Source organism: Geotrypetes seraphini, chromosome 7 (genome assembly GCF_902459505.1).
Source record: "Geotrypetes seraphini chromosome 7, aGeoSer1.1, whole genome shotgun sequence".
NCBI lineage: Eukaryota > Metazoa > Chordata > Amphibia > Gymnophiona > Dermophiidae > Geotrypetes > Geotrypetes seraphini.
The window spans coordinates 37,798,211-37,825,690 of NC_047090.1; the positions used below are offsets into that span (position 1 = coordinate 37,798,211).

Below are 27,480 nucleotides of genomic sequence, written 5' to 3' on the forward strand. Positions count from 1 at the left end.
GTGATTATAACTTCCTGAGAGGATATGAGAATATTTGTCAAGTTAGTTATTGAAGGATTATTGCCCACCTGGGCCACACTGGATTGATTCACATCTGTCACAGAAACATAATATTACTTAGAAATGGATATTAAATCTGAGTTAACAAGCTGTAATACATCCTGAAGGAAATTCTGAAGCAGAATAGTAGACGAGAGCAAATGCATGCTAGGAAAATTTAGCAATCTCAAATTCATTAAAAGAATACATTTTCGGTCTGCAAAGGCTCAATATATCCCTTATTCTGACAGCACCTGCTGCATGCATTACCAGAACACAGGCTTAAGCCTTCTTTTGTACAGTTGCCATATTTTGAGATGCAGAAACTCAGACACATGTACCTACCCTGTTCCACCTCCAGCCCCGCCCTATTCTGTCCCCCAACCCCGCCCCTGAAAGCCTCATCTCTTCTTCCCTGACCTCTGGGCCATGTCTGGAGGGTTTCGAACATGTGTGGATATGCACGATATCATCCGCACATGCTCTGAGGCCCTCCAGATGTAGCCAGAGCTTGTTGGAGATTTCCAAAGCCCAGACAAGTTGCTGGGTTTGGTTACTGTAGATGGACAGACTAGATGGGTCATTTGGCCTTTATCTGCCACCATGTTTCTATAAACATAAAGTTCTATGACATCACAATGCAGATGTAAAGAGCCTTAGCCTATAGGGAGAGGAGATGCAAATATTAAGAGCCACACAGGGCATAATCGAAAGGAATGTCTAAATCGCAAGTCGTCCAAAGTGAAAAACAGCCTAGGATACATTTTTGAAAAATATGTCCAAAATTGCCGATCTGATTGTCCAAGTCACTAAATCATCCATCTTTATACCACATTTTTGCCCAACTTTTCATTCAAGTCAAAAACGCCTAGAACAAGCCCTGTTGGACGTGAGAGGGGTCTGCAAAGTGATGGACTGAACACCCAGACATGGCACCTAAATAGTGGGGGACCTTACAGGGCACTGCTGTGAACTTCACAAAAAGGATGCCATGTCTTCTCCTCACTACAGCTCCCTTATAGGTCATGGTGAGCCCCCCAAACCAGCTCCAGAATCCCCTAGACCCACTTATCTACCATCCCAATAGCCCTTATGGCTGCAGGAGCCACTTATATGCCAGTACAAAAGGGTTTTGGGGGTGTATAGGGCAAGGCACATGTTTAAGTATCAATGCAGTGATTACAGGGGCTTATGGGCATGGGTCCTCCTCTCCATGAGTCCCTAACCCACTCCCAAGATGGCTTAAGCCACCTCTGTGCTGGACGACTAGGCTTTCTTATGCCAGGCTGCCAGGTGATGATGGTCTGGAGGCTGAATTTTAAAGATGTGATTAATATTTTTATGGGGGTGGAGGGGGGGTCGGTGATCACTGGGGTAGTGTGTGGGGGTCTGTTTTATGTGTTTGCAGTGCTTATCTGGTGACTTTAGGTGGGTTTTTTTGACTTACATGGTTTTACATGGTCTAAGTCACAGTTCTTCAACCGCCGGTCCGCGGACTGGTGGCGGTCCGCAGGAAATTTTTGCCGGTTCGCGCAGGACCAGCAAGATTGACTCATTTCAACTTCCTGCCGGTCCGCGCAGGACCGGCAAGATCAGCATCGGAAGCGTGCGCTGAGCCGGAGAGATCTTGGGGAGCCTCCGACAGTGGCTTTCTCCCCTCTCTGCAGCTCTCCTTTACTTCCCAGCGCAGCGATTCACGAAGGCAGCCTCGGGGCTTTTGCTGAGTCGCGGCTGCCTCTGATGATGCAACTTCCTCTTTCCTCAGAGGCGGCGCGACCCAACAAAGGACCCGTGGCTGCCTTTGTGAATCGCTGCGCTGGGAAGTAAGAAGAGCTGCTGGGAGGGGAGAAAACCACTATCAGAGTCTGGGAAGCTGCTGGGCAGGGGAAAAAAGGGACAGCTGCTACTGGAAAGGGAGAAGGAGAGATGCTTCTGGGAGGGGAGGAGTGAAAGGAATCTGGGAAGCTGCTGGCCCAGGAAAAAAAGGGGCAGCTGCTACTGGAGAGGGAGAAGGAGAAGGAGAGATGCATCTGGGAGGGGAGGAGGGAAAGGAATCTGGGAAGCTGCTGGGCCAGGAGAAAAAAGGACAGCTGCTACTGGAGAGGAAGAAGGAGAGATGCTTCTGGGAGGGGAGGAGGGAAAGGAATCTGGGAAGCTGCTGGGCAAGGAAAAAAAAGGGACAGCTGCTACTGGAGAGGGAGAAGGAGACGGAGAGATGCTTCTGGGAGGGGAGGAGGGAAAGGAATCTGGGAAGCTGCTGGGCAAGATAAAAAAAAGGGACAGCTGCTACTGGAGAGGGAGAAGAAGAAGGAGAGATGCTTCTGGGAGGGGAGGAGGGAAAGGAATCTGGGAAACTGCTGGGCAAGGAAAAAAAGGGACAGCTGCTACTGGAGAGGGAGAAGGAGAAGGAGAGATGCTTCTGGGAGGGGAGGAGGGAAAGGAATCTGGGAAGCTGCTGGGCAAGGAAAAAAAAGGGACAGCTGCTACTGGAGAGGGAGACGGAGAAATGCTGCTGGGAGGGGAGGAAGGGAAGAGAGTTACTGCTGGACAGGAGGAGGAGGGAAGGGAGAATGAAAAAAGGAAGGAAACAGCTGGCAGAGAGATTAGAGGAGGGGAAGGGGAGACACAGGCATGAGAAAGTAGAGAGATTGATGATAGGAAGGGGGTCAGCAGAAAAATAAGCAGAGGGACAACGATGATAGATCTGGTGTAGGAGAGATAAAAATGAAGAGAGCAGTGAAGCTGGAATGAATCATGTAAAAAGGAGAGAGGGGCACAAGCTGGATGGAAAGGGGAGAGGGACATAGAAAGAAGACAGATACCATATGGAAGGGGGAGAGGACAGACAGTGGATGGAAGGGGCAGATGCTGGATTGAAGAGACAGAGAGGGCATACGCTGGAAGGAAGAGAGTGAAAAAAAGATTGAAAGCAGAAACCAGAGACAACAAAAGGTAGAAAAAAATAATTTTATTTCTATTTTGTGATTAGAATATATCAGATTTGAAATATATATCCTGCTAGAGCTGGTGTTAGACATAACTGGGGACTGCAAAACCCAGGCAGTGCTTCTTTAGCTTCCAGCTGGCTTAGGGCGCTCTCTGACCAGGGGGCAGTTGCCCTAGTTGCACTCCCCTAAAACTATTCCTGTCATGTGTTACTTCATTATTCTGTTAGCATGATATTTCTGTGTAGCATTCTGTAATAATTTGGCTTGTTCAATTTTCTTGATAGTAGAGGGGATATATGTGAAGGGGAGGGGAGACAGGGGTTTTGTTGATCCTTGCTCTGAATTATTTGTATTTATAAAATGACAATTCTTCAGAATATTGTTTCTTTTTATACTTTAATAAAATACATTCAATATAAAATCATAACTGAGGCTTGTGTGGATGGGATCAGATGATTTGTGGGGACCGAGCTCGCAGAGATGGGGCGGAAACGGGGTTTTTAAATTTTAGTCCTAGTAGTTTGCTGGTCCACAAAATAATTCTTTTTTTTCTGCCGGTCCACGGGTATAAAAAGGTTGAAGAACACTGGTCTAAGTCACAACGTCCAAGTTCCGTCGATCCTGGGCTGTATAACTTTCGGTTATACATACTGTACGACTAAGTCTAAGCCGGCCCAAACCCCGTCCAACTCCCGCCCTTGATGCCCCGTTTAGCTTTGGTCGTTCAGAAGGCCTAAGTCGTTTCGAAATATGTCCAAAACCCATTTTTATTATCGGCATTGGACGTATTTTGACAATGTTCGTCCAAGTGTCAACTTAAGCCGGTTTTTGGACGTTTTTCTCTTTTGATTATGAGCCCCTTAACTAATAGGGAGAGGAGGAGACAGTGGATGCTGCAGATGGGTAGACTGGATGGTCCATTTGGCCTTTATCTGCCATCATGTTTCTATGACTGGTAAGTGCTGGCCATTCACTTCCTCTTGAACTTTTGGAGGTGTAGGGCTTCTTTCTGTGCTACTTCTTGTCTCCACTGTTCTTTGCGTTTCACTTGCTGCCCTTACTGCAATTTAATTTATTACAGTTGTAATGAACAATGGCCTAAAAATTTCCTAATTCTGAATATCCCAAAATTAAGCCAAAGGGCGCCATAATTTCAGTGTTATGTTCTTCACTTTGGTTTAACTTATAGCTTCAGAGAGATTTGTGAACTGCCTAAATCTTTAATTTTAGCCATAACTCCCGTTTTGTAGACATTTATTTTATAGTGTATTACATTTTCAATTTGGTTTAATTTTTAGTCTCTCTAAATCATGTTTATAGTCTTTAATACAGAAGAAAATTAGAAGTAAGATATTAATCTCCAGGTCACTCCTCCACTGCTACCCTTTCAGCATCAAGAGTTTCCCAGTTCCACTCGGTGAGACCCCTGTTCATAAAATAATTTAACAAGGACACAGGCCTTATGCATGCTACGTACTACAAGTAATATAGTCTTTAATTAGTTTGTGCAAATGAAAACAACAATTAAACCTCTGTGGAGATTGCACCCAATAATGGAATGCATTTATAGTGATGAATGGAATTGACGCCAAATGGTTAAAGTTTTATAGTGAATTCCCTGTGTTGTCTTCACGCCCTGCATCCATATAGAGCTTAATAGTTTTGTTCGTCAAACCCAAATCATCTCATTAGACTGGACTGGTTGGAATCTATATACACTTTGCACGGCGTGGCTAGAAATTTCTTTCTTCATTGAAAACCCCCCACATAGGGGTCGTTATACTAAGCTGGGGTGAAAAGTTAATTGGTTTATATGGGTGTCCTGTGTCTTTTTTTCAGGCTGCCAATGGTTCCTTTGTGAGATATTCAAATTTAGTTAAAAATTTGATTCAATTGCAATACCATATTTCAAAGTGATGTACGAATTAAAAATTGGGGTACCAACACAACTCAATGCTCACTAGACTCAGACAGTACAAAACGAACATAGGGGTAGGTACACTAATTTTGACAAAAACAGAAAGATGGAGGGTTAGAGCATTAGGGGTGGGAATTGTTACCCCATTAAGTTTCTTTTTTTTAGACATAAGTGGCCTCGGATGATAACAAGATTCAAATGAATCCGAATAAAGTTGAGTTTCAAGAGTCAAATGCGTTCTTGCAAAGCCAGTTTTTTTAATAGTCCTTTGAACCTATTAAGTATTTTTTTCCTCCCTAATATAGGTCAGCAGCGAGTTCCATATTTGCAGAGCCGTGGAAGAGAAGATTGTATTCCTCCGAGGGTTGATGAATCTTAGGGCTCCTTTTACTAAGCTGTGTTAGGGCTTTAGCGCGTGGAATAGCATGCGCTCCACTGCTGCGCACGCTAGACCTTAATGCCAGCATTGAGCTGGTGTTAGTTCTAGCCGCCTAGCATGCGGTAATTTCCTGCGTGCGCTAAAAACGCTAGCGCACCTTAGTGAAAGGAGCCTTTAGAGAAGGGACCGAAAGAAGGTTTTTATCCTCAGATCTTCGAGATCTATTTGGAGCATACGGAATTGAGTATCGTTCTAAAAATGCGGGAGCTTTATCGATTAGTATTTTGTGAGTCAGTAATGCTAACCGATAAGAGATTTCTGTGAGTTATTGGTAACCAGTGAGCTTTCTGTAAAAGTGATGTATATCCTGTTTAATGGACAGAGTGGAAAGCAAACGGGGGTCACGATGTCCTGCTCAAGAACGTGTCACTGGCACACCATCATGGTATTGTCTGTTTTAATTAGATTGTAAATTCTATTGAGCAGGGATTGTCTCTTAACATGTGTAATGTACAACGCAGCGTACGTCTAGCAGTCCTATAGAAATGATATGTGGTAGTTAAAAAAAAAAAAAAGGCCTGGAGGAGTAGCCTAATGGTCATTGCAGTGGTCCAAAAACCAGGGGAACGGAGTTTCAAGTTTATTAAAAGTTTGATATCCCGCCCTATCAGGCTTCAAGGCGGTTTACAGAATTAAAACAATGGGGAATACGTGAAATATAAAAATAAACAAATTACAGTTAATCATGAAATACTAATCAAAACAAAGACAGAAACAAAGGGGGAATAATAGAGGAAGAACTACAATATTTGGAGAGAAAAGTAATAATTAAAAAAAAAAAAGGGTAGGACATTAGGATGGGAAGATTTAAAAGCCGACAAAAATGTCGGAGTGAGAACCAGGTGATGGACTAAAGCGCCAGACAATCGCGCGCGGACAAATGAGCAGAGACAAATGCACGCAGGACGTCAGCGCGCCGGATTAAAACTTAAATTTAAAGTGCTCTGAGAGGGTTGTGTTGGGGAGAACCCCCCCCCCACACACACTTTACTTAGAAGTGTTGGCGCTGCCATTGGGGGTGGGTGGGGGGGGACCCCCTACCCCACTTACAGAAGAAACAGTCATTTTTCCGTAAAACAGGGATGGGAGTTACCCCCCCCCCCGAACCCCCATGGCAGCGCCAACACTTCTAAGTAAACTGGGGGGGGGTTCCCCCCTACACCCCCCTCGGAGCGCTTTAAATTTTAATCCGGCGTGCTGACATCCTGTGCACATTTGTCTCAGCTCATTTATCCATGCGCTTTCATCTATGAACCGAAAACCATGTAGGACATTTTTAAAGAGATGATCAAAGGAATGTTTTTAGTTCCGATTTGAAGCTGTTTAAAGAGGTCATTTCTCTTATATGGTGTGGAGCTGAGTTCCACAGCATAGGGGCAGTGACAGAGAAAATATTTCGCATAAGTATTAATGTGTCTTAAGGAGGGGACCGAAAGCAAGTTCTGATCAATTGATCGAAGGGAACGTTGCGAAGATTGAGGGATCAGAAGTCTATTCATGAATTCTGGTTGACCAGAAGCCATAGTTTTGAAAGTCAGCAACAAGATTTTGTATGTAATCCGGTGTTCTACTGGTAACCAGTGGGCGTTAATCAGTAAAAGGGTAACGTGGTCAAATTTTCTGGAACTGGTTATGATTTTGATAGAAGAATTCTGAACAATTTGAAGGCGTCTGATTTTCTTTCTTGGTTATTCCTTTATATAAGGCATTACTGTAATTGATGCACGAAATTACCAAAGAATGAATGCTGCTCATTATGATTCTGGGCCAAGTCACGTAAATCTCCATTGCCCCAGGTATAAAATAAATACATAAGAATAGCCATAGTGGATCAGAGCAACGGTCCATCTATCCCAGTGTCTTGTAACCAGCAGTGGTCAATCCAGGTCACAAGAACCTGGCAGCAGTAGTGCACTAAGAGAGGCGGAACCAGGAAGTGACATCAGAGGGCCGATACTGAAGCGAGTACCATATTTCCCCACATATAGGCCGCACCCATTTATAGGCCGCAGAATAGGGCAGATAAGCCGCCCCTTGGTATTAGCCGTGGCTTATCTTCCGGTACCTCCCCTGCCTTTTCAATTCATCCCCCCACCGGGGGTGGGGGGGATGATTAAAATTTTTTATAAAGGCCGCCCTATTAACCACTGTTACCACATCCTCTGGCAACGAGTTCCAGAGCTTAACTATTTGTGAGAGAAAAAAAATTTTTCCCCCTATTTGTTTTAAAAGTTTTTCCATGTAATTTCATAAATTGTCTTTATACTTTTTGAAAGAGTCGACCTTAATCCTATCTCCCCTAGGCCGTCTATTTTGCACACTGAAAAGCTTCTTTCGCCTTTCCGGATATGAGTGGAGCTCCATCGCCTTTATAGTAATTGCTCTTCTTGTAACCTTTTCTAATTCCGCTATATATATATTTTTTTAAAGACATGGTGACTAGTACCTGTATAATAATATATAAACTGCTTTTCAAAGATTGCCCCCAAGTAAGCAACTGAAAATTACTCCCCACCTCCTTATGGAGAAAGTGATGCTGGTCAAGGGTTTTAACAGAAGTGGGATTCTAGTTATAAAGCACGAATCTGGACAATGATGCTCAGATGTGTCATTCAATGAACTGGTATCCGAAGACTCACAAATTATCAACTGCAGCCACTACGCACCGTTAAATGCTCTTTAAATTATTACAGAGGCTAATGGCAATGCTTCATCATTACTGCAGAGTGCACCCTGTTTAGACTTGTCTTGGTAAATGCGATGTGTGATCAAGCTCCCTTTTATCTATGTATTTATTTATTTTTTGGTTTATTGTCTCTTTAAATTCTTGAGATTTTAAGAAGGCAGCATTTTGTGTTGCTAATGTGAGAGTTTAATTCAGGGCCTAAAATATTTAATCTCTTTGTCTTATAAACGCAGAATGGGTAGTTTATCCAACATTTAGGAGATAATTCTTTAATTGGATGCTCCCATGTAGGGGTCGAGGGTATGCCCTTTGGGGGTGGGGGGAGGATTCCAGCAGGAGGCACTGGGCATCCCTCCTGGCGATGATCTTTGTGGGGGGGGGGAATATGGCAGGAGGGACTGGGCATCCCTCCTGCTGAGGGATGTCTTTGGGGGGTGGCAGCAGAAGGAATTGGGAACTCCTCCTACTGCTGACACTTGCAGAGTGGGGGGGGGGGTCTTTGGGGGGTCCCAGCAGGAGGGACTGGGCATCCTTCCTGCTCGCCAAATTGGCTGGGGAGGGGGGTACGGGTTCCCTACCTTGCCACTAAATTGATCGCAGTAAGGAGATTCCCTTGATGCGATCAGTTCAGCAGCCACGTCTACTTGAAATATAGGCCAGCATTTTGCTACCGTGGGCCTAGGGAGATGCCTAGGAGCGTCTAGGGCCACCTAAGCTCACCTAAGGCCACTTCCGGGCAAAACCACGCCTAGCCTTAGATGAGGTTAGGCAACCCTATGTGCCTCCCTAGGCTCGCGGAGGATCCTACATTTTAGGCAGCCTTCCTTGGGATGTTTTTTAAAAACAATGTGCATCCCAATTGGCTGCCTAAAATTGGGATGCCATTTATAGAATTTGCTTCTTTGTGTACTACATGGTCAGTAGAATGGGACTGTATACAGTAGTGTAGCAAGGGTGAGAGGCGCCTGGGGCAGTGGTTCCCCTTCCCTGCCCTCTTCTCCACCCCCCACCCCATCAGCCCTCTTCTTACCCCCTCCTGCCACGCACATGCCCCCCTTCCCTCTGTCCCCTATTCCCTCCCCTCTTCCCTCCTTCCCCCTTCCCCTGTTCCCCTTTCCCCTTCACCCTGTCCCCTTTTCTCTTCCCCTTCCCTTCCCTTCCCCTTTTCCCTTCGCCTTCTCCCTTCCCCCGTTCCCCTACCCCCTTCCCCCTGTTCCCCTTCCCCTTCCCTTCCCCTCTTTCTCTTCCCCTCCCCTTTTCCCTTCCCTCTTTCCCTGTTCTCCTTTCCCTTCCCTTTTTAATGCTCCTGGCGCAAGCAGCAACCCCAACCTGCTGCTCGCACCAGCGTTGGCTCTTCTGATGACATATCCTAGGCGTGGGTCCAGGAAGTGAAGCCAGAGGAAGAGCCAAAGCAGTCGTGAACATTAAAGAGGTTAATGGAAAAGGAAGAGGTGCACATGCAGTAGGGGGGAAGGAGAGGCAGATAGGTGCTGGCACCCCCACCAAGATGACGCCGGGTTCGGACTTCCCCTCTTACTATGCTACTGACTGTACAATTTTTTTCACAACTTTGATGTTTTTCATGTTCTGCAACGACTTAAAGTGGGGCCTGTGATTTCTGAGATAAAATTGCTGACTGGCTTACATCACACAAATTGAAAATGAATTCTCAGAAAAGTGCAGTGCTACTTTTCTCTTCAGGTTCTCCATTTCAAAATCCACCAGATTTTATTATGGAAGGTACTATTTTACCATGTTCAACAAAACCAAGATCTTAGGAGTTGTGATAGACAATGCTTTATCCTTTCACTCTCATGTCTCAAAGGTGGTTTCTTCTTTTTTAGCTCTTTGTCAAATTCAATCCGTTTGTTCATTTCTTCAGCCTTGTTCTATTCATATCTTTAAACATTCTTTAGTTCTTTCAAAGCTGGATTAATGTAATCTCTTTGTCTCATAAACACAGAATGGGTAGTTTATCCGACATTAAGGAGATAATTCTATAACTGGATATCCCCCTCTGGGGGGAGAGGGGAGATCCAGCAGGAGGAACTGGGCACCCCTCCTGCTGCTGATCTTTGGGGGGGGGGATTCTGGCAGGAGGGACTGGGCATCACTCCTGCCAGGGGATGTCTTTGGGGGGTGGCAGCAGGAGGAATTGGGCACAATGTAATCTAATCTTTGGGCAGCTGACAGCAGCAATGAGGTAAGTCTGCTACCACCGGTCTGCCCCGGATGACGCCTCTCTGCAGCAACTTCCTGTTCCTGCATAGGTGGGATTAACTTCCTGTTCCTGCATAGGTGGGATTTGCAGAGAGGTGACTTCCGGGGCAGGCTGGTGGCAGCAGGCTTGCCTCATTGCTGCTGTCAGTTGCCTGAAGATTAAATTACAGTGGCTAGGTCCAGGAAGAAAGTAAGGTGGGGTAGTCGGGAGTAAGGTTACCAAATCTCCGGATTTCCCCGGACATGTCCTCCTTTTGAGGACATATCTGGAGATTCAGACAGCTTTTCAAAACCTTGTCCGGGTTTTGAAAAGCTTCTGGCAATGAGCAATGTCGGGACGCATTCATGCATACACGGATATAATGCACGTGACTTCGTCATGTCATACTAGCGCATGCATGAATGCTGTCCGACATCATTCATGCAGGTCGAGGAGGCGGGACCTGGGCCTGGAACGAGGGTATGGTTGGCTGGAATGGGGTGGGCCTGGGGCGGGGCCATAGGTCCGGATTTTCCGTTTGGAAAATCTGGTAACCCTAGTCGGGAAGGGAGAGAGGGGGGCTGGAGAAACATTATGGAGGAAGAGAAAAACAGCATGGAGGGAAGGAAGAGGGCTAGAGAAGCATTATGGAAAGGAGAGAGTGCTGGAGAAAAGAGCATGGAGTTGGGTAATGCTGGATGAGAGGAAAGAGACAGACAACAGGAGAGGAGGTTGGAAGGAGAGAGAGGGAGGGATTGGAGATTGGAAAGGGAGAGAAAGAAAGAAGCACCCACAGGAGAGGGGGTAGGAAGGAGAGAGAGAGAGGCACCCATGGGGGAGAAGGGTTAGAGGAAGAGGGGGGAGAGAGAGAAGCACTAAAAGGGTACAGAGGATGGGAAGGGGGACCAAAAAAATGAGTGGAGTGTGGGCGGGGCTGTGGGTAGAGTGTGGGCAGGGCTTTGGGTGGGGCTGTGAGTGGAGTGTGGGCAGGGTCAGGCGTACTCTTTTTTTGTCTTCACAAAAATGGTAACCCTAACCACTGCAGCTTCTTGTAAACCTATGCAACTCACTCAACCCTCCACTGCCCTGGTTGCAACTTCCTTAGGGCCCAGTATCCAGCCTGCAATGGTAAGCAAATGGTTTTATTCCACCCTTGCAATTGCTGCCCTTTAAACGTGTCTGTTGTAAACAGGGCTTTTAAAATAGGCTGTTGCCGCGTTGACTATACTTATTAATTAAAACACCACAGCGCGTGTTTAAATTGCAGCTATCGAAAATGGTTATATTTTTACCCTTTCTTTATAGGTTCTTATCCCATCCCTTTTCCCACTGCTGAATTGAAACTTGCCCTTCTTCCCTTTCCTAATGTTTCAAGATATGTTCGATTGTCTAGTCCGGGGGTCGGCAACCTGCGGCTCCAGAGCCGCATGCGGCTCTTTTCCACCTTTGCTGCGGCTCCGGTAGTGTGTCACGCAGGCATGCAGCTTACAAGTCCGGCGTCGCAGCGTTGCTTGCTGATTGGTCCGGCGGCCCCGCCCCGCCGTGCCGCCGGACCAATCAGCAAGCAAGGCTTTCATCTGTGTATGTGCTGAGCTCACTGCTCAGCATGGCTATTTCCCGCCGCGACGCCGGACTTGTAAGGTGCACGCCTGAAAAAGAAATCATCCTGGCCGGGGTCGGTGTCATGCTCCGGAGATCTACAGCCTTCCTATCTCCCTCTCCCTTCTACCTGCTTCCGGCCACATCCCCTGCTCCGCGGCTCTCTTCGGCAACTCAGCAGCAGCGATCGTTCTGACGTCGGGGCCTACCCTCTGCGAGTCCCGCTTGTTTCAACTTCCTTTTTCCACAAAGGCGGGACTCGTAGAGGGAAGGCCTCGATGTCGGCAGCTTGTCTTGATCACCGCTGCTGACGAGTTGCTGAAGAGAGCCGCGGAGCAGGGGGGTGTTGCCAGGTGCAGGTAGAAGGGAGAGGGCCAGATGCAGGACTCGTGGGTGAGGGAGCAGAAGAGAGAGAGAGAAAGAGAGAGGGGAGGGAAACAAAAGGAAATATTTCATACTGGGCTGGGCCGGAGTGGAGGGAGGGTGGAAAGATTCTGGCTACCGGGTGCAGTAACAAAGGAAAAGGGGGGAAAGCTGAAAATGGAGATAGTGACACAAAGAAGAGAAAGGGTAAGCAGGACCTACTGAATAAGGATAGAGATACAGAGGGGACATGAAGAGGAGGTGAAATAGAGACATAGAAGTAATGCTGAAAAAGTGTGTGGGGGGAGATAAAGACATTGAAAGGGCAAATGGTGAACATGGCGTAAAGATAAGGACAGAGACAAATGAAGATTCTGAAAAAGTGGTGAGATAGGGATATAGGTGAGATGGACACAAAGAAGGGTGATGCTGGAAAATAGGTGGAATGGTAATTCTGACAGACACAGAAGGGAAATGCTGGATCAAGGAGAGATGGGGCTCAGGCTGGATGGAATGAGGAGAAATGCCTTGTTGGCCCGGAACTTCCTCTCCTACGTCAGAATTGACGTCAGGGAGCGGAATGCTGGTCAGCGCAACACTTCTGCAGGGAAAGCTTGGGACGGCGGTGGCTTGGGGGCTGTTCCCCGATTGCGGTGGCAGCAAACCGAGTGGCTTGGGGGACGGCACAGAGACAGAAAGAAGGGGGAACAGGGAGACAGAAAGAAAAAGTTGGGGGAGAGAATGAGGTCTGGAGGAGAGGAAACATACAGGAGGCTGAAAGAAAGGAAGAAAGATTGGATGCACAGTCAGAAGAAGAAAGTGCAACCAGAGACTCATGAAATCACCAAATAGCAAAGGTAGGAAAAATGATTTTATTTTCAATTTAGTGATCCTGTATATAGCATTAAGATAAGAAACAATATATGCAGTGTTAGATTTGTTTTATAATGGTTTTGCGGCTCCAAGTTTTTTTTTCTTTTTGAAAACGGGTCCAAGTGGCTCTTTATGTCTTAAAGGTTGCAGACCCCTGGTCTAGTCAGTATGTTGTTTATTTGTTTGTGTTCATTCCCCTCCCCCACACCTTTTTTTTATTGTAATCCGCTGAGATTTTAACCTTAGTTTTATATTTGCCGTATATCAAATAAATTGAAATTGAACTTGAACATGAACTAAATTACTGTGGTGACAGCAGCAACTGAAACAAAATTACCCCCATAGGTTGTATATTGGTTTGGAGAAGCGATTAGCCATTCCAATTCCTTATAACATAGTAGATGACAGCAAATAAAACTCCAAATTGTCCATCCAGTCTGCCCAACCTGATTCAATCTAAAAATTTGTTGTTGGGGGGGGTGTTCTTCTTAGCTATTTCTGGGCAAGAATCCAAAGCTCTGCCTGGTACTTTTCTTAGGTTCCAACTACTGAAGTCTCCGGCAAAGCTCATTCTAGCCCATCTACACCATCCCATCCATTAACACCCTCCCCAGCCCATCCTCCCCCAAACGGCCATATACAGACACAGACCATGCAAGTACTGGCCTTAGTTCTTCACTATTTCCAATTCTTTTCTGATTCTAAATCCTCTGTTCATCCCATGCTTTTTTGAACTCCGTCACCATTTTGCTCTCTACCACCTCTCTCGGGAGCGCATTCCAGGCATCCACCACCCTCTCCGTAAAGATAAATTTCCTTACATTGCTCTTGAATCTCCCACCCCTCAACCTCAAATTATGTCCTCTAGTTTTACCATTTTCCTTTCTCTGGAAAAGATTTTGTTCTACGTTAATACCTTTCAAGTATTTGAACGTCTCAATCATATCTCCCCTGTCCCTCCTTTCCTCTGGTATCAGCAAATCATTTAACTGCTGTCATTCTCTAACTGTGGCATTATAAAAATCATATATACTTAGTTATACACCACTTCGCTATTAAGCCAGACCATAGAGGAAATCAGGATATATATAATACATGGAGGTATGAAACTGCCTCCATGTTTCTTTCTTTCTCTCTCTCTCTCTCTCTCTGTCTTTGTTCTCTTTGTTCAGGGTTTTCCCGCCTTGAGCTTCATGGGCAAATTGATAACAGATATGCTTAGGCCGGTTAGGAAGAGCATATTAGACTCCATATTACAAACTGAGATATAACATGTATTAAATATGAATGAAAAATATTGTGTGGATCTGTGGATGAAAGGGGCCCCGAATGAATGATGGATGCTATGATGAATGATGTGAGAAAATGATTTGTACTTATATTTAAATTTATATATATATATGATGTAAGAAACTCTAAGGAGAAATCCTGAGGCAACATCTGGAAATAGTTAGAATCAGAAACACTGAACCAGTTTTTCAGTGCAGGTGGGATAGCCCCTCCTCCTCCTTTTCTGTGCTGACAGGGAGGGACATGAACTTTTCAACATTTTTGAATGCAGGCTCTCTTGAAACAGATAAGAAGGTTTATTTAAAGTTTTTGGTTATGTTATAAATGGTTATGTATATTCAGAAATGAATGTAAACAAAAATATGGTTTTTGAAACTTTTATTTCATGTTAAAAGGAAGTTCTTTGTCCAAATTTAAGGACAGCCTCTGTTAATGGATTGGCTGACAAGTAATGATGTCATGCAGGACAAAAGGTACATATTGGGGAGCAACGAATTATCCAAGTTGAGATCTTTGTCAGAATGCCAGCGTTTGGCATCTGTAAAGATCTTCCGGTGACGCAAACTAACCTTTTGATAAATCATTATGGCAATTAATAAAACAGAAATAACTATTTTAATTTAATTTGCGTCATATGTCATTTTCCATGCACTTTTTACACATCTAGAGTGAAACTAGCAGCTTAATTACAGGTACTGCTGCTTAAGCGTGCGCTTGTGTCCAATTATCCTGCTTAAAGGGGCATGTTTAGAAAATTACTTAAGACGTAATTATTTGTTGATGCCTTTCTCTAGAAATAATTTTCTTCTCTGGTAAAGCTGATAAACTACTCATGATCGTTATTATGCAAAGTGATGGTATTATTTTGTACTCACGATTTTTTAAGTTTGTTTGTAGGTTTATTTTATCATGTTTTTATTTTAAAACTATGTATGTAAACTATGTAAACCGTTTAGTTGTAAACAGTATAGAAATTTTTAAAATCAATCAATAAATTAATATCCCAATATCTCTTCACTGAATTTGTAGCTAGTGGTCTAAATGTATAATAAAAGTTGGAAATCTGAGGCTTCTTTTCCTCTCCTTAAAGGGTCAGGTTCCTTCCTTACATTTTGTTAGTGCCCTCCTCCGTACTCCCCTCCTCCTCTCCCCCTTTATTCTAGGGCAGTGTCTCAAACTTTCTCGAGCCACGGCACACTAAAGGCGGTGGCCACGGCTTGAGGCCCCCAGAAGTGCACGGATGTCACCGTGATGGCATCACACATATGCGTGACATCATCATGTCAACATCTGAGCATGTGCAGAGACCCTCCAGATGGGCCCTGAGACGCCAGTAGGGGGTGCCAGCAGGGAAGAGGGCCGGAGAGAAGGAGAGGCACTGGCGCCAGCTGATTGCCTACAGCAGTGTTTCTCAACTACTTCAAGCTAAGTACCCCCTACGTCTAACAAATATCAACTGAGTACCTCAACCACAGACCTCCCTAGGCCCACCCAAGCACTGCCTCAAATCCCACCCCCTTTACTAATTGCAATGCAATTTTTTCCATTCATTTTTCATGTACACACAATATACACAGCAGATATAAATTCGCAAAATTGACACATTTCAATCACTATATTGAAAATAAAATCATTTTACCTACTGGAGATCCTCTGCAGGCTGCTTTAATTAGCTTTAAAGGTGAGACCAGGAGGCCAGGAGGGAAGCTGGAGGATGCTAGAGAGAAAGGGGAAACATAAAGGCCTTCGGCAAATCGGGCAGCACTGGCGCTGTACTACGTAGAGAAGTCAGCTGGCAGGCGCCTCTCTTCCTCCTCAGTGTGCCGCGGCACACTTGGAATCTCAGGAGGCACACAGTTTGAGATACACTGTTCTAGGTTTCCAGTTTGTGGTATGGGAATGATTGGTTTCTTTCCTCCTTTCTTGCTGAAAATAGGTTCTCCCCCCCCCCCCACACACACACACACACACTTTGGAATTGCCAGTCTGCTTGCTTGAAAGAAAGGTGAAAAATCCCTTGTCAAATGTAAAATCAAAATAAAAAATCATAGTCTGTCAATCTTTGTTTACTTCCCCGTCAATCCTTGATCTACAGAGGACTCTCAACCCCCTGCCCCCCCCCCCCATGCGCACACACAAAATAACTAAAAATCCTTAGTACCTGTGGGAGCCAAACACTTATATCCAGCCCTTGCTTTTGTTTTGTTCTATAGAGTTTTCAAACACGTTTTTGTATTTTTAGGAAAAGTTCAGACATTTTTCAATGAATTTTAGATCTGTGGCTTCCCCTCGGTGCTGCAAAGAGCTGCTACTGCAGCCTAAATCCTTTCTCCTTGTACGAACAAAAGCTCTGGTATCTTCACAAAGGGAAACATGTCTTCAAAGAAATATGTGGGATTTTTTTTCCTCTCTCTGCATTGAAGTGCTTCCAACAGTACATTGGGAGAAATAAAAACGAGAATACTGAAAAATGCATGAGACGGGCAGCTTGCGTTGCTGAATAACACAGTGTGCTAAAAAAAAAAAAAAGTTTTAGTGGTAATGCATGTCTTCACTTAATACGAGGGCCATTTTTAAAGTGAGAATGACTTTGTTGTAAACTCATAACAATGCATTGCAACTCAAAAACTTTGTAATTACAAAGAAAATATGTCTCATAAGAATATAAGATTTGCCATTGCTGGATCAGACCAGTGGTCTATCATGCCCAGCAGTCCGCTTACGCGGTGGCCCTTAGGTCAAAGACCAGTGCCCTATTTGAGTCTAACCTTACTTGCGTATGTTCTGTTCCAGTAGGAACTTATTCAACCTTGTCTTGAATCCCTGAAGGGTGTTATCCCCTATAACAGCCTCCGGAAGAGCGTTCCAGATTCCTACTACTCTCTGGGTGAAGAAGCACTTCCTTACGTTTGTACAGAATCTTTTCCCTTCCAACTTTAGCACATGCCCTCTCGTTCTCTTCACCTTGAAGAGGGTGAACAATCTCTCTTTCTCTACTAAGTCAATTCTCTTCAAATTACTTTTCAATATAATCTCCGTTGATGTCCAAGCATTTTTGAGACCGTGAGACGAGCTTGACAATCCCCTCGTTGAAAAAGTTTTCCTCCTGTTCTTTGAACCAGTTGTTGATAGTTTTGAGGATACCATCATCGGTCTGCATGCGTTTTCCGCCCCAAAATTCCTTTGGTTTTGGGAAAAGATGGAAGTCCCATGGTGCAAGGTCCAGTATTTCCCACCGAAACTTCTGCTGTGTTTCGAGTAGCATGAGGACGCCATCTTTTTCTGTTTGTGTTCTGGTGTCAACATTATTTCTTATGAAATGTAATCAGAAATAATTTCCTATGTAACATATCCAGAAATAATCTCTGATATATTGTATCTATGTCTTTATCTATACTATCTGCTTTATCTAATAATTATTTTTCTTGGGTACTTTAGCTAGATTGTGAGCCTTCGGGACAGTTAGGGAATTTCTAAGTACCTTTTTTCATTTATTTCAATTTTTATTGCATATTTATGGTATTTATGCTGTAAACCGCTTTGAACCTCACGGTATAGCGGTATATAAGAAATAAAATTATTATTATTATTATTCTTGGAACCCACCTTGCACAAATCTTCTTGTAGAGGGTTGGAGGAAAAGTTGGAGCTCAGAAAATAAAAAGTTTCTGCAGAACTGCTTTTCCAAATAGACTCGCTCTTCTTGAGTTTTGTTCCAAACAGTAGTGAGAAGTGAAGGTATTGATTCAGAACAAAGTAGCTGCCTTTCAGATGTTTTCAACAGATGCAGAGCAGAAATGAGCTTCCGAGGCAGCCATAGCTTGGAAATTGTGTGTTTGTTACGTGACTCTGTAGAAAACAAACAATGTTTGTGGAGGTAGCATCTCCTGTTTCTTGTGATGTTACTTGGCCCTGCAGCATAAACCCAGCCTTATATTTGAGGGAGATAAAATCCACTAGCCATGTGGAGATAGTTTTCTTGATAACACGAACTCCAAGTCCATTAAGGTCAAAAGCCGCAAAGAGTTGGGAGGATCTTCTATGAGTTTGGTCTGATCCAGATAGTATGCCAGTCCAAGACATGCTTGCACCAGCCTGGCTCCCTCTCTGAAATCGCTTCCGGGTCATGGGGTAGGAAGTGACATCAAAGGGAAAGCCAACGTTGGCGCGAGCAGCAGGCCAGAGAAGCTGCTCTTGGTAGCGAAGATTTAAAGAGGTACGGGGTGGGAAGGGAGAGCGCGATAGAGCGGGGATAGAGAGGAGGTTGGGGGGGGGACACACACGCCACTGTCCCAGGCATCTCCTGCCCTCACTACGCCACTGGCTATAATGTAGTGTCACACTTGCTGTTTATACTTCTTAACCTAGCAAACAGTACACAAAGGAGACGGTTTTCTTTCATATAAAACGCCATCCTTTTTTCGGCTCCAAACAATGAATGATTGATATGACGTTTAATTGTTTTATAGTTCAAGGAATAATTCAGAAACCAGTTTGTTTATGAGTTGGAGTGTTTTTTTTTTTCATAGGTGGAGGATAATTTTTATTAAAGGGAGCCTGAGCTCTGAAAATGTATCGGCGCATACAGGGCGCCTATTATAAAACGGAACATAACGGAACTACGTGCATGGGCGTCGGAATGGGGGAGGCCACAGGGGCCGTGGCTTCCCCAAGGATTGGTGGTCGCCGGTTGGTTATGGTTCTACTCCCCCCCGCCCACCTTCTCCCAGCACTGCACTTTTAAATTTTGGGGCATCCGCCGCGCAGCGTCAACAGGTAGGCTTGGCCCAGAAACCTTCATTCTACTTCTGGGAGCAGGCCTGCTCATTGACGCTGCATGGCAGCTGCACAAAGATTTAAAAGTATAGCGCTGGAAAGAGGTGGGAGGGGAGAGTCGGGAGCTGGTAAGAGGTTGTGCCCTCCCCCCCCCAAATCAAAACAGTGTTCTGCTGCCTTTGACTGTGTGTATAAAACATTCCCAAAAGCTCCAATCAGTGGTGTAGTAAGGTGGGGAGGGGAGCAGATTGCCCCAGGCACAGTGGGGGCACCTGCACCTCTCCACCCCGCCATACCATGCCACACTCGCGCCATCCCTCCTCCCGCCCCGTGCCTCTGTATATCTTCGCTAGTGCAAGCAACTTCTCCTGCCTGTTGCTCGTGCCTGCCTGGTTCCTCTCTGAATCACTTCCAGGTCACGGGGCCAGGAAGTGATGTCAGAGGGAAATCCAATGCTGGTGCGAGGAGCATGCTGCAGAAGCCACTTGCGCAGGTGAAGATTTAGAGGTACTGGGGGGGGGGAAGGAGGGAGAGTGTGAGTGTGGAATGGGGGGGCAGGAATGAGCAAGGGGTTGGCACCACAGCCCTGGGTACTTCCTACTCTTATTACGCCACTGGCACCCCACAGTTGATACCTGCACCACCCGTTCCCACCTCCAGGAATTTGTATGCATAGACTTTGACCTAAATTTTACTCTATGGAAGCATAATGTCAGGAGAAGCTTGCTTTTTTAGAGATCTTGTTTTACATTTCATAAATAAGTCTAGGTAGCATGTCTGATCCTATGTAGCAATATGCTGGTTGTAACCTGCCTAGAACTATATTTTTCAAAGATTCAGTGGGATATAAGAGTCAACACACCATCATGCGCTTTTTAAAAAATGTATTCCATGGGGCAAATTTAAAAGAGCCCATTTCTTCACCCCCCAAAAATACTACTGTACGTGCAGAACAAGGCTTTTAAGATTATGCCCAAAATTCATAGGGAAATTTTGAGATCGTATCAGCTCAAATGACCAGGGTATAGTTTGGGTGTGTGTTATCTTCAGTTTCCATTGTCTTTCACAGATTGTGGCTCTGCGAGAACAGAATGCGCACATTCAGAGGAAAATGGCGTCTGGAGAGGGTCCAACAGAAGTGGAACATCATGAGAACGTGGACGCAGGCCAGAAGGTTCATGACAAGGTACTTCAGAAAGGAGTTCCTCGATTTCCTGAAAACATTTAAACACTTAGGACTTGATAGTCAGCCCGTGCCAGTCAGTGATTTTTACCACGTGTCACAATCCAAGGAAAGGCACCAAGTCTCAGAAGTCTACCTAAAAGTCAAGTTCATAAAGATTTATACGAGGGGGGTGCTGAAAAGTTCTCAGCCCAACCAACCAACTTCCTAAATTCTGAGCGTTATTTTGCCATTGTAGCTGAAAAGAGTGTTATCTTATTTCGGTAAGTGACAATTTGCAGAAACAAAATTCTATGTTTTGACACGGTTTCAGATCATTGATTGAACCATTTCCAGGTCATTCTCTTCTTGGTTGGGCTGAGATCTTTTTCAGCACCCCTCATATACACTACCTTGCATCTTTCTATCCTATCGTGTACAGAAAGATTGCAATTTTAGTAAGAGCAATTCTTAGGTCACAATAGCCCCCAATCAGGCTTCAGAACTTATTTCTAAATGAAGTATCTACTAAGACGTGGTAGCTTTTCTTGGATTGTAACTCAATTTGACTCAAATATGCAATGTTGTGCTTAATGGGGTCACCAGCATTGAATATCCATTGAATATCCAGGTCTTGTCTGGCTGCCTAAGGTTACCGTATATATTCTAAGATTTTTGGGCCAATAAAATGGCCCAAAAATGGGGGTCTCAGTTTATATTTGAGTCTATTAACATAGTTTTAAAAAGATCCAAATTTAAGCCTACCGGGCTGTGGGGAATGGAGTCGCAGGCAGCTAATTCCTCCCGCTGGTGGCCATGGCGGTCCTCCATGCTGTTTGCCAGCCACCGGGAGGAGGGGAGAGTGAGGAGTCAGCAGCGCATCCGGATTGTGAGCAGCCCTGCTTTTGGTCCTGTCCCGGTCTGCTAAACCGGCTGGCAATAACGAAGCCAGACACCGAGGGACGGGATCAAGACTGGCAGAGCCTTTAGTGATCTTGATCCCGTCCCTCAAAATCAGGAAGTAACTTCAGACGGGGGCGGGATCAAAACCGGCAGAGGCTTTGGTGATTTGGCAAGAGGGAAGGCCCCTGCGGCATCTGGCTTTGCTATTGCCTGCCGGTTTAGTGGGACCGGGACAGGACCAAAGGCGGGGCAACTCACAATCCGGATGTGCTGCTGCCTCCTCACTCCCCCCCCCCCACCTCCCAGTGGCTGGCACAGTAGCCCGTCTTTATGGTGGCCAATCCAGGACACAGGTACCTGATGGAAACCCAAATAGTAGCAATATTCCAGAGCTGAGATTGTGATGTCATAATGCCTAATTCCACCAATGCCTAAGAGCCAACCTTACCACCTCTTCTGGCAATGTGTTCCAGAACATAACTAATCTCTGAGTGAAAAAATATTTCCTCACATTGGTTCTGTTGCTCATAGAGGAGAATAGGGGAGGGCCATGGGCACAACTTACAGAATACCTATATATCACACCCATTTGGGCACCTGCAGTTATATAAGGTCTAGAGCTGGTGCCAAAATGTAAGATGTGCCAATACTGGAGAATTCTATAATGGAATCTGGGTGTCCAGGTGCATACAGAACAGGATCTCATCAAAGAGCCCTGGGGTTCCTAGAAGGAGGTACCCACTTAGAACTGCTGCTTGGGCATTAAAAATCACCATGAATTGGGTAACTTCTGACTTCAATAACAAAACTATTCATTGCACAAAAATGTTTTTATGTTTATTTATGCCGTGTTGTAGCATGGACATAGATGTAACAGTTCAATTACAGTATTGGAAGGAAAACCTCAGGTCCGTGTTTGCCGCCAGCTATTTCGACTTAGCTTGCAAACCATAGTGGGATAATCATCACTGGTTATAACCTCCCCCTACCATTTAACTTATAGCTTTTAGCTTCTGAACTTTTACAAATTATGTACTATATAATTTAGTACTTAGCTCTAGCTTTCATGCCGGACTTTTGCCCTTGTTTTAAAGTTGTTGCTTTTTAGTCAGCTGGCCGTCGAAACACGGACCGTGTTGGGTCCAGGGTCCAAAGCTTTTCAGCGGACTGCGTCCTGACGTTTTTATGTGGTTTGCCAAGTCTTAATATTATTTTAATATTAATAAAGTCCATCTCAGGAACATCATTTCTCCACATTGTTTTTTGTTTCATAAATATACATTTAAAAAAATCTTGTGCAGTGAATATTTTTGTTATTGATTTGTTGGTTTCCTGCACCAAGCCTGTATTTTGGAGTGTGACTTCTGGCTTCACCCAGACTAGAGAATGACACAGGGACAAATTTTTCCCCGTCCACGCGGGAATTCATTTGCCCATCCCGTTCTGGCGAGTTCTTTTCCTGTCCCTGTCCTACAAGCTCTGTCCTCATCTGCACAAGCCTCAAACCCTTTAAAATCATAAGTGGCAACATTCTAGAGCTCAGATTGTGATGTCCTAATACCTCATTCCACCAATGCCTAAGCTCCGTCCTCATCTGCACAAGCCTCAAACACTTTAAAATCCTAAGTAGCAACATTCTAGAGCTCAGATTGTGATGTCATAATACCTCATTCCACCAATGCCTAAGCTCCGTCCTCATCCGCACGAGGCTTGTGTGATTAAGGCAGAGCTTACAGGAATGGGGTAGGGATGGGATGGGGTAGGGATGGGATGGGGAAATTCAGTTCCTGTGGGAATGGGGACAAATTTGTCCCCCCTGTCAGTCTCTAACCCAGACTCTGATGCTGGACCACTCTAACACTACCTGGATAGTGTTGTGCAGCAGTACCAGTATTTCAGGAACCACTGTCCAGATGTGTGTTTCTGAAAATCAAGGGTTCGCCTGGTTAGCCTCTCCTGCCCAGTTGTCTCGGTCCCGGTGTGTACTGGGGAAGAAAGAACGTGTTGATAGTGTATCTTTTTTGATTGAGTTATTGCTGCTATAAAGTAGAATTCTTTGACGAAACCTTCTTCAATCTCTAGTTCATGTCGGGCTTCTTCACTCGGTATTTATTTATTGCTTCCCTTTGAAACAAAATTCATTGTTTCATTTTGTTTTCCATCCAAAATGACATAAAAAGAAACAAAATTCGGTTGTATACCATGTCATCTTCTTTCATGCAGCAGCACATTGCAATACCCTGATCCATCCTTCTGATCAGTGGCTTAGTGGGGTGGGACAGCCCCAGATGCCGCCTTTGTGTGTGTGTGTGGGGGGGGAGACAGCCCCAGATGCCATCTTCGCGGGAGCTGCTCGCGGCTCTCCTCAACTCTGCCTCCACCCTCCTGCCGCATACGAGAACGTGATGTCAGAAGGGAGCTGTCGCCGGCGCAAGCAGGTGGAAGATGCCGCTTACGCCGGTGATCATTTCAAAATGTGCGTGGGGGAGGCCTACGTGGCAGGGAAGAGGGCAAAGAGGGCGCTCAAGCAGCGTAGAAGAGTGAGAGGGTGTATAACATGGCGATGCAGGGCGCCACCATCCCTCGCTATGCCACTGCTTCTGATCCTTGACCCCTATACCACCGAGCAGCCTGATCACCTTTTGTACCCCTTCCCTTCCTATAGTCTCTGTGATGCTCCTTCCTAAGGTTACCATTTTTTTGCATCCAAAAAATCCCAGATGAATGGCCATGCCCCGTTCTGCCCCCAGCTCCACCTTGTTCTGCCCTAGCCACGCCCAGTTCTGCTTCTAGACCCACCTTGTTCTGCCCCAACCACGCCCAGTTCTGCTTCTAGCCCCCACCTTGTTCTGCCCCAGCCACGCCCAGTTCTGCCTCTAGCCCCCACCTTGTTCTGCCCCAGCCATTCCCAATTTCACCTCTAGCCCCCACCTTGTTCTGACCCAGCCACACCCATTTCTGCCTCTAGCCCACACTTTGTTCTGCCCCAGCCATTCCCAATTTCACCTCTAGCCCCCACCTTGTTCTGCCCTAGCCACACCCATTTCTGCCTCTAACCCACACTTTGTTCTGCCCCAGCCATTCCCAATTTCACCTCTAGCCCCCACCTTGTTCTGCCCCATCCACACCCAGTTCCACCTCTAGCCCACACCTTGTTCTGCCCCAGCCACGCCCAGTTCTGCCTCTAGACCCACCTTGTTCTGCCCCAGCCATGCCCAGTTCCGCCTCTAAACCCCACCTTGTTCTGCCACAGCCACGCCCAGTTCTGCCTCTAGACCCACCTTGTTCTGCTCCAGCCATGCCTAGTTCCGCCTCTAGCCCACACCTTGTTCTGCCCCAGCCACGCCCAGTTCTGCCTCTAGACCCACCTTGTTCTGCCCCAGCCATGCCCATTTCTGCCTCTAGACCCACCTTGTTCTGCTCCAGCCATGCCTAGTTCCGCCTCTTGACCCACCTTGTTCTGCCTCAGGCACGTCCAGTTCCGCCCTCAGCCCCACGCTAGCAAGCTGCTTCTTTTAATTCCTGACCTCCGGGCCGCATCCGAGGGCCGCCAAGCATGCGCGGACACATGTGACGTCATCCGCGCATGCTCAGACATGGCCAGAGATTTCCAAATCCCGGACAAACTACTTGATTTTGGAAAGTCCATCCGGGAATCCGGACAGTCCTCCAAAAAGTGGACATGTCCGGGGTTTCCCGGGCATCTGATAACCCTACTCCTTCCTCCCCTGAATCACCAAACTTCCTGAACAGGAGGAAGTGTTGTACTGCTTCTTATTCTGCCGTATGAGGACACTACCATCCCCCCATTCCCCCCCACTGCCCTCGCCTTATTTGTTAATGGTGCTGGTAGATGAAACCATATCTTCAGCAGTGCTTGTCGATCTTTTTGTGACTGTGACCCCATAATATTGTCCAAATAAAATTGTGTGACCCCCACTGGAGGTGCAAAATAATGATGTTTATATACCGCATAACAGCCTTAAAGGATCAAAGCGGTTTACAATGCACAATTCATATTCATCAAGAGAAGAACAAATTAATTGTTTATTAGAAAATCCAGTGGCATTATCATATGATACTGTATTATTTGGTATGTCAATGAGGGCAAAAAGTCAGATATCTTCAAATAATAACAAACTATTGCTGATAATGACTGGGGTTGCCATTCAACAAATTACTTATAACTGGAAAAACTGGAATAGATTGAATTATAATTTTTGGTGGAATTCATTAGGTCATATTTATAAAATGGAGAGAGTAATAGCAACATAGCGAGGGTATTTAAAGAAATTTCAAGACGTCTGGGAGCCATTAACAAAATATTGTAATGAATAGATGGCATTTTTCCTTTGAATTTTACAAGTTCAATTTTCAGGGGAGGGGGGAATTTAGTATAACATCTTAAATAAAGTATTTTAATTACTTGTTATAAAATGGTGGGAAGGGAGGGAGATAAGATTATATGATTGTATTATTGCTGAATACTAAGTGATATATTCAATGTTAAAATGTGTTTACTTATTATCACACTTATTGTAAGTTTAAAAATGAATAAAGATATATATAAAAAAAATAGAAAGGAAAGATTAAGAACAAAAGTTAAAAAGTTTTGTTTTTTTTCATAAAATATCATAGTAAATATCTAACAGTAACAATTCTAATAGTAAAACACAGATCACAGTCCCAAACTCTGTTCTAAGTTGAGAAAGCCAATTGGAAAAAATGTGCTTTTAAATGTCTTTTAAAGTTGATATAGGATTCTTCTTTTCTCAAGTCTATGGGCAAATTATTCCATAACCGTAGAACTAAATAAAAGAACGCATAATCTCTAATTGACGCAAGATGTGCCTTCGAAATATGAGGAACGACTACCCTATTGTCATTCAGAGATCGTAATAAATGCCTATGGAGAACCCACCCAAGCTGTGATTCTTCTAAACGTGCAATTTGGGGTCCTGACCCCCCAGTTCAGGAAGCTTTGATCTAAAGGCGTACCTAGTAATGAATATACCGTAGGAGTGATAAGGCAGATACCATCTCCTGCTAGAGCGGTGTATCGCAAACTGTGTTGCCAGACACCGGGGAGGAGGAGAGGCGCCAGTGCTGACCGACTGCCTACAGGACATGCTTCTCCTTTATGCGCCTTTTCTTTTTCAGTAAGGCCACCCCCCCATTGGCATCTGAAGGCCCTGTTTAGAGGGCCTTTGCGCATGTGTGGATGTCAACGTAGGGTTACTAGTCGTCCAGATGGCTTTTCAAAACCCAGCAGCTATGTCGGGCAAGGAGGAAGTCCGCGCATGCACAGCTGATATGCGATGATATCACGCGCGCGTATATGGACTTCCTCCCTGTCTGACAAAAGCGGGTGGGGGTGGGAGTAACTAGGTGGGCCTGGGGGCGGGGCGAGGGGACTGGATTTTCCGAAAGGAAAATCTGGCAACCCTATGTCAACGTGATGACATCATGCACGTGCGTAACATCATCGCGTTGGCGTCATGCACTTCCAGATGCCCTTGAGCCACTGCCGCCAATTTAGCGTGCTGCCGGCGCACAAAATTTGCGAGACTGTGCTAGAGGGAAGGGAGGGGGGAACAGGAGAGAGTGGGAAGGGAGTGGAGGGAGTCAGGCTGCCAGGCAGATTGCTGCAATTCGATTGAGAAGTTATGGCTAATAAAGCATGACTATAAGCAATATATGCACCACCACTCAACCAGAAAAGTGAGTCTACTATCAAAAAAGGCCTCAGAATTGGAGCCTAAGCACAGTTGTACAATCACAAACTGGGAAAATCAGCGTAGTTCTGCTCCTGTTTGCTCCAATCATTGGCCCCAAGACCTAGTGCTAACATTTATTTTATCCCTTATTCCACTATCCTTTATCACTATTTTTTGTCGTTTTTTTAAATATATTTTTTATATTTTATAACAAATGTTTAAATATTAGCTTATACAAATAACACTAGCGTTTTCAACTTTATCATTTCATTATCCCTCCATTTTCTTAAAAATAAGTCCACTTATCCAGTATGTAGAAAAAATTGACAAAAAAAGCCACTTATCTTAGGCAATACTTGTCTCTAGAAATGCCTCTTTTAAACAGTGCTTGTCTCAAGATATGCCGACGCGGCCAGCGTTTCGCGGACTATATCTCTGTCCGCTGCTTCAGGGCCAGAACTAAGGCATCCAGTTCTTTTAGATGACAATCCAGCAAGAGGGATGCCAATGATTGGAGCAGACAGGAGCAGAACTACGCTGATTTTCCCAGTTTGTGATTGTACAACT

At 45.1% G+C, this 27,480-nt stretch overlaps 1 protein-coding gene across 1 annotated transcript in view; it reads left to right on the top strand.

The window, feature by feature from the left end:
- The window catches only part of PPFIA2 (PTPRF interacting protein alpha 2), a 447,553-nt gene that overhangs the window by 274,449 nt on the left and 145,624 nt on the right, over positions 1 to 27,480 (top strand). The window contains 1 exon segment of the mRNA XM_033951535.1: positions 20,201 to 20,317. Coding sequence (XP_033807426.1) covers positions 20,201 to 20,317 — 117 coding nt within the window.